A 12029-nucleotide genomic window follows, 5' to 3' on the forward strand; every position below is an offset into this window, starting at 1 on the left:
TCTCACTTTCCAGCTCTGCATTCAGTAACTTACCAAACATGAGCCATAAAAAACACTGAAGCATAAACCTAAATGTTTTTATTCTGTAATTTTTAGCCGCAAACATTTAACTAAAAATATCTACAGATATGTGTTTTTGTCTCTGCCTCCCTCTGGCTCTCTGCAACCTGGTGTTCCTGCATGGATTCATGGATTTACAACAGACACTACAGTAATTTACAGGATCAGAATGTGAACTAAATATAAAAAGTATGTTTTTATCATTCAGAATGAGAATTTAAACTTAATTTTCAGATGTATACATTATTATACATCTCAACTCTATTTACTTTGTAGCAAAAATTTTCACAAATTTATTTTTAAACCTCTCCTCGAGCACTTTTCTTATTGTCTCCTGTAATTAATATAATTTTTTATATAATTAATATAATTTTTATATCTTCACACTCTGAAACTCCACCTGGCTCTCCTATGCCTGATCTGCTCCTCTCATAATAAAATAGTTTAGTTTATTTAAAAATTAAAAACAGTTCATACATATTTTAAGAAACTAAATGAAGACCTCACCAGAGCTTCTTCACAATTCTTCAATATCATTCTAGCACTGCTGTACTCCTAAATATCTAAATAATATAATATATAAATACACGTTAAGTGGTCGAGTATGATCAGGTGTTGCTCACTTTAAATAATAAAACGGCTAATTACGCTGCTTTTTCAGTCTCATTCTAAATCATTGTGACTAGACTAGCTAACTCTTCAACAAAGCTAGCAGTAAAATTTTGGACATGTGACTATTCCAGAATTAAAACAGCTAAACCAAAAGATTTTGTTCTATATACAGACAACAAGATGTTATAAACGAGCGATATTCATGGCAAAATTCCTGACAGATCGTTTACATCATTCAAAGGGAGTTTCTCTGACTCGTCTGCTGCTGCCTTTACTCTGAGCCGTTCAGAGACGGGAGGAAGCGCTCTGCTAATGCGCTGTTGTGCGCCTTCAAAATAAAAGCATTCAAGTGGAAGATTTTAAAATTCTTCGCAAATGAGGTGAAATTATTGGGGGCGACGAATGTGACTCTCTCCAATATTGGGGGGGAGATGTCCCCCCCGTCCCCTCTGCTTCCTACGCCTATGGTTGGCACTACCCGGAATTGCCACCCGCCTCATAAAATATGGAATTGTCTATAAAATACGGAATTGTCCAGTATGGCAAGTAAATTTTACGTCCCGTATGAAGCAATATAGGAAGCGATTTGTTGCGTTTGATTTGTGCCCATCTTGCACCAGCAACGGGTGAGAGGTGGGGTACACCCTGGACAGGTAGCCAGTCCATTGCAGTCTTTGTTCATTACGAGACCGGTTGGTGGACATGGAAGGTATATTTATTGTGATGCTGTAAGCACAACCTGTATCAATTAGATTTTGTGGCCAATTTATCACCACTGTCCAAAAAGAAACAATCATAGTTTGAGTATAGAAGCAGGTTTTTTAAATGACTGACAGGACCAAAAACAGTTCAATTGCTATAAATGTCTCTTTCCTGGAAAGTCTTTTTCTTAAGCTGCCATAGAAATTGTCTTTTATCAGTGAATATATATTTGGTAATTTGTTTCATACATTCGTACTTTTACATACTATTTACAATGATCATGCTTAGTCATGGTTCGTCTTCAAAATGTTTGATTTATATTTACTAACAAGAAATGCATTGTCATCACCAATATAACAAGATTGAGGAGGAACATGGACAGACATTTAACACATTTTCTTCCATGTCTTTAAAAGTACAAACTGGATACCTTATATCAAAGGTCATAATTTCAACATTTTGTCTTTCAGAAGGAGAATGCAGTCCTGTTACCCTTGAAATGATACTGGAGTTTGCTTGCAGACCATCCACGGTGCCTCCACTGGGCTTTCCCCATCGTCCACAAATTTAATTTCTCCATGAGGCTAACAAAGTCTTCCCAGAAGCAAATACTTGCCTTATAGTACTCTAAAAAGTACTGCGAGGCTTTGTTTGCGAGACATGCAGCCATGTGGTACTTTCGAGGGCCGTTTCTGGGCGGAGCAAGGTAAGGTCCATTGTGTGTGTCGGCAGAAAGTAAATCAGAAATTCTTGGCAAATTTCTTAAGCATTCCACAAGTACACGATTTCCGCGCTCTCCGCATAGCCCATACTGAAGAGCCCTTTCAATATTGTGGCATTTTCTTACAATTTTGTCCAAAACTGCCAGTGCCATTGAACGTTCAGGCAATTGTTTGGACAGCTCAGTACAGACAAAGAGGGGCTTACACGCAATGTCTTCCTTCAGATATCTAAAATTGCAATTCTGACTAGTCATAATTACGTTCGAGATTACTTAAATTATTATGGATATCTGACCCTTCCCATGATGAATCCGGTGACATCATTTGAGGTATCTCGAAAGGAATTTCGACTAGTCAAAATGTAATTGAAGATATCTTGAATTATTCTTACTCGTCAGAATGTAAATACAGATATCTTAAATTACCATTCCGGATAGTCAAAATTTAGTTTTGTCTAGTCAAAATGCATTTTTAGATATCTGGAATGTAATTACGGATAATCAGACGAAACCAAATTTATGTTAAAACGGCTTGCTCCTTCTGGTGACATCACAACTAAGAATGTATTTCTTGGTTCCACCTCCCGACGGTTCGACTTCTTTATGGACCACAGAAAGATGTGACCAGCAGGTGGAGATCTTTTTAAAAGTAACAAGATGCACCCGAACACAGATTCATCAGTGCACAATATTTTATTAAACAAATCTTTAAAACATTTTTTTTTTTTTTTTTTTTTTTTTTTAAACGAGGCTTCAAGCCCACTACTCGGTCCCTGGAACAAAAGGAAAAAGGACAGACAAGTTCAATTATTCCAAAATAACATGCAATGCAAAAGAAATTGGTAAATCAAAAAAACAAAAAGAAACAAATTAGTAACTTCAATCACAAAACTATAAAAGAAAACAGTGGAACAAATCGTTGACATCGCTTCCAAATACCCTTCTATGGGGCCAGAGGAGTAACGCCCCGCCCACACAGCCTGGTCAATCCGCAACAGGTTTAGTTGAGTGCGGCCCAACCAAACAACTCCAAGACAAGACAAGACAGCAGAGCGTCCAAAGCGCTGCAACTCCAAACAATCAGTTGCCTGAAACAGAAAACCTATTAACAGTGGATTCAGATAAAACAAATCAAAAGCTAAATAGCAGGTAGCTTACCCAGGGGTGGAAACACAGCCTAACCCGGGAGGAAGCGGGTCAGCAGGTGAGGACCAGACGGAAGCCGCACGCCACAGCAACCCCCAGCTGCAGCCGGCAACGCCATCAGAGCAACACTGCAGAAACGCAAGACAGGTGTAGCACCCAAAAACCAACCATTATCCCAGCCACGGATAGCAAAACTGCCACTTACGATCGCAGACGAGTCGAAAAAACCCACAAGCCAACATGTAGCCGCCTACCGTAGCAACAGTGGGAAAAACAAAGACGCACGCACCTCGCAGCGGCCCGCCCAACTATAAAGGCGTTTGCCCCGCCCACCAATCAACGGTGCCCGGTGCACAGAGTGGGGGAGGGTGGAACACCATCCAACCACAAAGATATGAAGAAAAACTAAGGTCATTAGCCGAAGCTTGGCGGTAGGTGCTGACAGGTCCTGGATCAGAGGCTCCCGAGCAAAGAAATCACCACAAACACCCATGACGTCAAAAACACTCGTTGGATTTTCCTCCATCGATTTATGTTGATCACGGACAGCCTCAGCAAAAGGGGGCGTCACCATCTAGGCCAAACTCATCGCCTTAAATTCTCAGAGCTATAAAAAAGTAGATAAATACAAACTATTATTAAAATACTGGTAGAAAATTCTAATGGATAAAATTGTTAAAAGTCCTTTACACTCGACCACCAGCACCGCACAATTAAGTGTACAAGCCGGTGCTGGTCGGCTCTCAATAAGCCACAGGATGGACGACAACCAGCGGTAACTCCGAACAGCAGTAGCGCTTATTGTGGATATACGGATACTATAGGAAAGGTTTATTATCTAGTGTAGTGAAGAAACTGTGAAACTTGTGGTGGGATGTAGGAGATACGAATCAGAAGACAATATTAACTTTGGGTTTGTGGAAAACTAGAATTTTAATATTGTATTTGTTTAATTTAGATAAAGTTTAAGAAAAGATTTAACGTTTTTGGAAGAGAAGTGGCACTGCATAAATCTTTAGATGTGATGATCGTATGATCCGCAAGGTGGCGGTAACGCAACGGGTCGAATGCAGACAGTCATGAAATCCCAAAGAAGAGAAGAAGAAGGAGGAGGAAGAAGAAGACAAAGACGAGGGAGCGTGTTTCTCTAAAAATATATCTTCAGTTTCGCTTTAACGAGTTTATCAACGAGCAGTTAACTGCTGCTGAAGAAACATTCACAGAGTTTAAAGAAATCATCGTCAAGTCGGAGGAAGAGATGGATGATCAGCGCAGACTGCTTGATTTCTCCCGGACTCCCCAGATAATCTTACACCGGATAGGTAGGAAACACCAACGTTTGGATGAAGGTTAATGTTTGCACCGTTCTGTATGAAGATCATTGGGGGTTTTTTAACGAGTAAATGAACGCAGACGTCACAATTACACTATGAGAATGGCTTATTTACGTAGAGAGAAAATGGAGCCAATTACCTTTTTTATGGCTCTTTTTCTTTAATTACTGAGATTTACTTTTGAAAACAGCAGAAATGTGAACAATGCAGCGCAAGGTTAGTAAAGCAAGCAACATAAAAGAACAGTAGTGTTAGTTGTAAAATTAATATTTGTAATAAATAAATTTTAGTTGCGATTTTCTTCAGTCCAAATACGAGGCTAAAGTTTTTTCCGACAACATTGAATGCAACACAACGTAACCTGACACCTACTGCTGTTTGAACTTTCCTTGATTTCCATGATTAACTCATTCCATACTTCATCAAGTTGAGGACAACAAACAATTCTTGTGGAAAGCCAAACGGATGCAATTGAAAATAAACAAAATGTTCACTGACCCTTCCTAGCAGACAGAGTTAAAACTCAATCAACGTTGTCAAAAACATATCTTGCAGGTCTTGTTGGGTTTTTTTGTCCTATCTTTTGATTCACAGCACAGAATTTAACAGCACGAATTCACAACATAGATGATTTGAATTTGATTTTAGTAGGGAAAAAAATACTTTGTTAGCAGAATGCTTGTGTTCTGACTTACTGTGATCACATATTGCGAGCAAAAAAAAAAAAGACTGTCAACTACTTAAAAAAAAATTACTTGCAATAGGGAGAAGGTAACGGAAGAAAAGTTGTGTCCTGTATGGCTCGGGTCTGGCTGCTAGTACATCCTTGACCATGTTCTTATTCACCGATGCAAAACTACATTAGATAAAGCAGAAGGAAGTTGCTGGTGGTCATTAGAGGTTAGAGTAAGCAAAGTCCTGCCTCTGAGGTAATTTAAAAATCGACTAAATTAACATTTCAGCTAAACTGCCCAATCACCTTTGCATCCTAATGAAGTAAACTGTTGGTGATGACATATTCATTAAAGGGATTTTTTATAAAGAATGGTTCACTTGTTAGCTTACAGGAAAACAATATGAAAATGAAAAATGTTCCTTTTTGAAACTTTGTACTGATTTCAGTAACGAGAGAATTCAAAGTGCTAAAACCTTCAGACATAAAACTAGAGAGAAAAAAGAATGTACAGTGCAGGAGCGTAATAAATGTAAGAAAGTAAATGACCACATATTTTAATATATTCCATTTTCCAATAGATTGACAATTATATGGGACACATGGCTTATAAAGTTAAGGATTAGAAAAAAACAACATCTGAAAATTGTGGTGGACTTGTGGATCTACTGATGCAGTTTTTGCTTCAGAATTGCATTTGGAGACCAGGTCTGAGTGGATATGCTTCTGTGGTGATGTTTTCCTGTTTTCTTTTGTTTTTCTGTTTTTCTTTCCAACTTTTCTCCTTCCAGGGAGGTTCATTTCCTACAACACTTGATGATGGTTCATAACTGCATGCATGTTCTTGCCGTGGTGTTTTGAAGATGGCAACCAGTAATTGAACCATAGATGGTACTAAATGGGTTTTAGGAAAGGTATTGAGGAAGAATAAGGTTGAACGATTGAATAGAATCACTAACAGCACGGGCAATGCATTTTTAATTTATTTTATTGTTTTGCTGTGTCTGCCTCGGTGCATAATCAGAGAGGATGATAAAAATGTTCCTCATATGTCTTGTGCAGGTATTTGAAGTTGTAGCATAAACATATAGGTCAGGTATACGGCTTGTTTCAGTCACAGAAAAAAACCAAATATTGAAATAATTTTCCATAAACTAATATTAAATAATGGACTTTTATCTCCTGTGTGTTTAACACACATGAACAAGATATTTTTTAAAGCTGGTTCATTTTGGTTTACAATGAAATGCACAAAGCTAATCTTTAATTACACATTTATTTTTATATGGGGTCAGGTTTGACTAGAGGCAAAGATATCAAACTTCCACTCAGTCCTGTCATTCTTGTGCTCTTTCCTAATTTCTATGAAAAAAGTATGTTCTTTAATTGTTTGCTAGTGCTATGGTGTTTTTCTTTTATTTATCTAGATAGGAGAGGAGTTTAAAATGATAAATAGAAAACTACCTGACAGAAAAAAAACTAAAGACATGGTAAGCAATTGTAACTTAATTTAAAATTATGAACATGTACTAATATTAATAATTTTGTACATGTTTGATGGCTTAGTAAATACTTGTTGAGTTAGGGAACAGTAGAACCAGATTTCCTTGACTGTTTTTAATAAGCAACAGCTTAAAGTGGCTGTTTGAGACAGACTGCTGGGTTTTCTGATACAAGCCGAGTGCAGCACAGAGAAAGAAACAGCAAACACTTGTTCATAGGATTAAACTATTGTAATAATTGTAACAGTATGCTTGTCTTATTATTATTCTAAAATGTATTGATGGTTGACAGTTTACTGGTTCCACATATCTTTGACTTTTACCATTTCCCATAGCTGGGGTAAAGTGACCGTTGCAGAGGGGCTGTTGGTTTATCTGATATAGGCTGAGCTCAGCAGCTGATGCAGCACAGAGAAGGAAAAGCTCTCAAAGTTAAAAATATAGATCAGTTGTCCACAAAATTAATCCATTCTCTTTTTATTTAAATTGCATTTTTTTATTTACTGTAAAAACAAAATATTAGTCAATAAAATATTAGACAGTTTAGTAGATAGTGACTCAAAATTATGCGGACATTTATTCACCTTGAGCCATTGTTTCCTCTCCTGCTCTGGTCAAAACCCACAGGCCCAACCCAGTGCATGCTGGTCCGATACCAGTCCCTATACTTACAGAAAATGGACCCACAGTTTTTCCTGTCTAACTTAGAAAAGTAAATAACAAAGGAACAAAAACTAAACAACTATTAACCTTCAAATAGACTCATGTTTGTAAATAAACCCCAAACATATAAAGTGGACAAAAATTTAATTTAATATAATTTAAAGTAATACAAATAAATATTTTGATGTAATACACTTAAAATATTTTTCAAAAATCCGTTCATTTGAGAATTCTCCAAATGTCAGCTAGAGATGTCGACTGATCTGTATCTCTGTCTACGCTCTTGAATTTTTAGGTGCTTTTTTTGTTAATTTCTGTCTTAAACAATGAACAATTTCTCCTGTTTACCTCAGAAAAGTTAACAATAACTTTTTTTCTCTGTTTTCTTCTCCAGATTCCCTGCAGTGTAACGTTCATCACCAGCCGAGGAGATGCACTCTGGATCAGGAGGAGTTAGAACCTCTGAAGGGAAAACAAGACCAGGAAGAGCCAGAAGATCATCAGATAAAAGAAGAGCAGGAGGATCTAAAACACCAGCAGATAAAAGAAGAGCAGGAGGATCTAAAACATCAGCAGATAAAAGAAGAGCAGGAGGATCTAAAACACCAGCAGATAAAAGAAGAGCAGGAGGATCTAAAACACCAGCAGATAAAAGAGGAGCAGGAGGATCTAAAACACCAGCAGATAAAAGAAGAGCAGGAGGATCTAAAACACCAGCAGATAAAAGAAGAGCAGGAGGATCTAAAACACCAGCAGATAAAAGTGGAAGAGAAAGAAGTTTACTGCAGTCAGGGTGAAGAACAGATTGAATTAAAACAGGAGACTGATACCTGCATGGTGTTTCCTGCTGATGAGCAAACATACCAAACTGAATCAGAACCAAACGTGAACCAAATCATCTTCCAGGAACCTGCTGAAGCTGAGAACCAAAATCAGGAAAGAAGCAAACCTTTCTCATGTGTCATCTGTGAAAAAGGTTTCTCTGGCAAAACTGCTCTCAATAGTCATATTAGAACTCACACTGGTGAAAAGCCGTTTCCATGTGCGAACTGTGGAAAAAGTTTTAGTCAAAAGGTTAGTTTAACTCAGCACATGATGATTCACACTGGTGAAAAGCCGTTTTCATGTGGGAATTGTGAAAAGAGTTTTAGTTGCAAACAGCTTTTAACTCGGCACATGATGGTTCACACTGGTGAAAAGCCGTTTTCATGCGGAAACTGTGGAAAGTGTTTTAGTTACAAACAGCTTTTAACTCGGCACATGATGGTTCACACTGGTGAAAAGCCGTTTTCATGCGGGAACTGTGGAAAAAGTTTTAGTCAAAAACGGAATTTAACTCAGCACATGATAATTCACACTAGTGAAAAGCCATTTTCATGCGGGAACTGTGGAAAAATATTTAGTCAAAAACGGAACTTAACTCAGCACATGATGATTCACACTGGTGAAAAGCCGTTTTCATGCGGGAACTGTGGAAAAATATTTAGTCAAAAAACGAATTTAACTCAGCACATGATGAGTCACACTGGTGAAAAGCCGTTTTCATGTGTGAACTGTGGAAAAAGTTTTGGTCAGAAAAAGCATTTAACTCGGCACATGATGATTCACACTGGTGAAAAGCCGTTTATATGCGGGAACTGTGGAAAGACTTTTAGTCGAAAACGGAATTTAACTCAGCACATGATGATTCACACTGGTTAGAAGTCGTTTTCATGTGTGAATTGTGGAAAAGTTTTAGTCACAAACATGTATCAACTTGGCACATGCGAATTCATACTGGTGAAAAGCCAAGTAAAATATATGAATATGTTGGTAATAATTTTCCTTAACTCATTAAGTGAAAATGAAAAGTAAGAAAACAGTAGTCTGTAGCTAAGCTAATTATGCTAAGTGGTTGACAATCTCACACAGTCTACCCACCTCTCTGAGAAAACTGGATTATAAATGACACACTTGCCTTTTTCTCTCTGTCCCTCTCTTTTTTTTGAAAACCTGATTTTCTAACTTTTCTTAGCAGCACAGTAACTGCCACAAACATTCGTGTTTTCCACTGACTGCTGCTAACAGCGTCACTCTGAAGCGCAAGCGGGAACGAACCATTTAACCCAGATTTGGGGTTCGGAAAATTTGGATGTGTTTTTTGAACTGGGAGTGGGAACATTCAATTTTTACTTCTAAAAACAATCTTTGAAAATACAATATGATTAATTTTGTAATTGACAGGGCCCTGATTTTTTTAAATTTTATTTCTGTGAACAAAAAATAATTAAATTGTAGAGGGCCCCTAGAATTGCCATCACTTTTCCCCCTTCTAAACCTTTGACTTTAACTGCATGTGCAACATAAGATCGAGTTCAACAAATACATTTCCCATGAGTTGCTTCCAATGCATTTTTTGAGTTTACTTTTTTTTAATCAACATATTTGGTGTTTTTGAAAATAGTTTATACATTGAAGCCCAGGTCTGAAATGATGAGCAGTATGTTCTCCTGATAAAAGACACCATGAGGTTGGATACGGCCAAATTAACATTAGTGTCAGAGTAATGTCTCGTGATGCGCTCCACCATCACACTCTTTCCAATGACTCCAAACACAGTGATATTACCCACAATTCCCAGAGCCACCAGAATAATGTGGAAGGCGGTCAGTTCAGGAGACAAAGGTGTACGAAGTCCCATCCCCACAAGTTGTTTGGTTGCCTCTTGCTCCATAATTTCAGTCTTTGTGTTCAAATGTTGAATTTCTGAACTGAAGTCAGCATCTCGCCCCAAATCAAGCTCCACCTTGTAACAGTCATTATTGTAATGATATGCCGCACCACTAGGTGGTGATGCAAGAGGATCGTTGGGAGTGAGGACACGAGGAAGGGAGATAGAAAAAGAGACGTAAAAAACAGTGTAACAATGACTGCAGCTGTAAGTTAATAAAACACATTACTTTAAAAGACTTGACCTCCTTTATGTACAAAAGTACAAACATTACATGGTACCAGGAGTGGGGTACTTTTTCTTTAACGTAGACATCAGTTAGGAGCCCTACGCGACTATGAATGCAATGAAGCCGCCGGAGCCGTTAAAGCTAACAGGGAACGTGGATGCTAACTGGAGAGCATTCAAGCAACGGTTCCAGCTCTACGTGTCTGCAGTGGGACTGAACGCCAAGCCGGATGAAAGGAAGATAGCCATGTTGCTCACAATTGCCGGCCCGGAAGCGCTGGAAGTTTACAACACCTTCACGTTTGAGACCGAGGAGGAAAACAAGTTGGATGTGGTCCTGCAGAAGTTTGACGGACACTGCTTGTCGAAAAAGAACGCAACATTTGAACGGTACGTGTTTCGATCCAGAGTGCAGCAGCAAGATGAATCGTTTGATAGCTACCTGACAGTGTTAAAAATAAAAGCTGCATCGTGTAATTTTGGAGTACTGAGGGACTCACTGATCCGCGACCAGATAGTGTTTGGCACTAAGGATTGTTAAGGAAGAATTTTTATATTACAATTAAATTTAGCAAAACTCTGGCTCTGATTCTTCCTTTTGATCCCGGGTTCTCTCGCGTGGCCACGTGTGGGGACAAAAACACAACAATGCGTGTTGACGTCACAGAATTACAGAATTTAATCCAATCAGAAGATAGAAGACTATCATAAGATATCATAATCAGAAGACTATCATAAGATAGTACAAGAAACTGAAGAAACACAGATACAAACATTGTTACCTGAGACAAGAAGACAAAGAAATATCAAGGACGTCCTTGAAGAAAGTCCTGGTGTAGAAGTAAAATAAATCAGCTTTTTCTAAATTGTTTCCCTTGTGCACAAACTTTTATATCTGTAGGTGTTTTTTCCTCTTTAATGTATTCAAATAAGGCGTATCTCTACTTGACCAATTGGAAGGCATCTCTGGCCCTTTTTGAATTTAGAAGAAGTCCCGCAATTTGTTCACAAGATCAAACACCTTTTGTTAAATAAGGTAGAAGCAGACTCTCCGAATTCATGGTGGTTTATGGCTTTCACAGATCAGTGTGAAAAGCTGGAACTTCCTACTGATTGTTTCCCAACAGACAAAGAGCAGATCGGAGATTTTGGCAAACCATCTGATTTAACTACAGTAAAATATAGATCAATAGGTCAGACTATGTTATAAATTTTAAAACTATAATTATGGTATTTCAATCAAGTCATGATAAATTCTAAAACTAACTTATTTTAAATGTATTTTCTTAACACTATCCGGCCTCCTGTGGCTCTACAGCCATCTGGACAAAGAGAAACAAATGCAGGAACCTCACAGGTAGCTGTGAAATTCTGGTTTCTCTTCTGCTCTGCCAGGAACAAACCTTTAATACTGTACTTTTAATTCAATGAAAAGTTCTCCAGAAACCCAATTTGTTCTTCTGCACTCAGCATCTCCAAAGTTTAGTCCTGATATCAAACCAAAAGCAATAGATAATAAACAGAAAATAATGAAGTACAATTCATGTTTCTAATTAGGAGTTGGAAACAAATAAGAATTAAGACATTCATTCACCATTAACCTAAGTATTTTCTAATACTAAACAAAACATTTTCATGTGATTCTAATATAGTCAGAAATAATACAATTTCAAATACA

General features: G+C 37.8%; 1 protein-coding gene across 1 annotated transcript; it reads left to right on the plus strand.

Annotated features, from left to right (window-relative positions):
• The first annotated feature begins 4302 nt into the window (after positions 1-4302).
• On the plus strand, positions 4303-10933 carry LOC145551702 (uncharacterized). The gene is made up of 2 exons (XM_081607177.1): positions 4303-4563; positions 7808-10933. Exons 1-2 carry the CDS (start codon positions 4500-4502, stop codon positions 9112-9114), a joined length of 1371 nt encoding a protein of 456 aa, XP_081463303.1. The 5' UTR covers positions 4303-4499; the 3' UTR covers positions 9115-10933.
• Positions 10934-12029: the final 1096 nt, after the last annotated feature.

The sequence above is a fragment of the Poecilia reticulata genome, chromosome 5 (assembly GCF_904066995.2).
Source record: "Poecilia reticulata chromosome 5, P_reticulata-male-v2, whole genome shotgun sequence".
Lineage (NCBI taxonomy): Eukaryota > Metazoa > Chordata > Actinopteri > Cyprinodontiformes > Poeciliidae > Poecilia > Poecilia reticulata.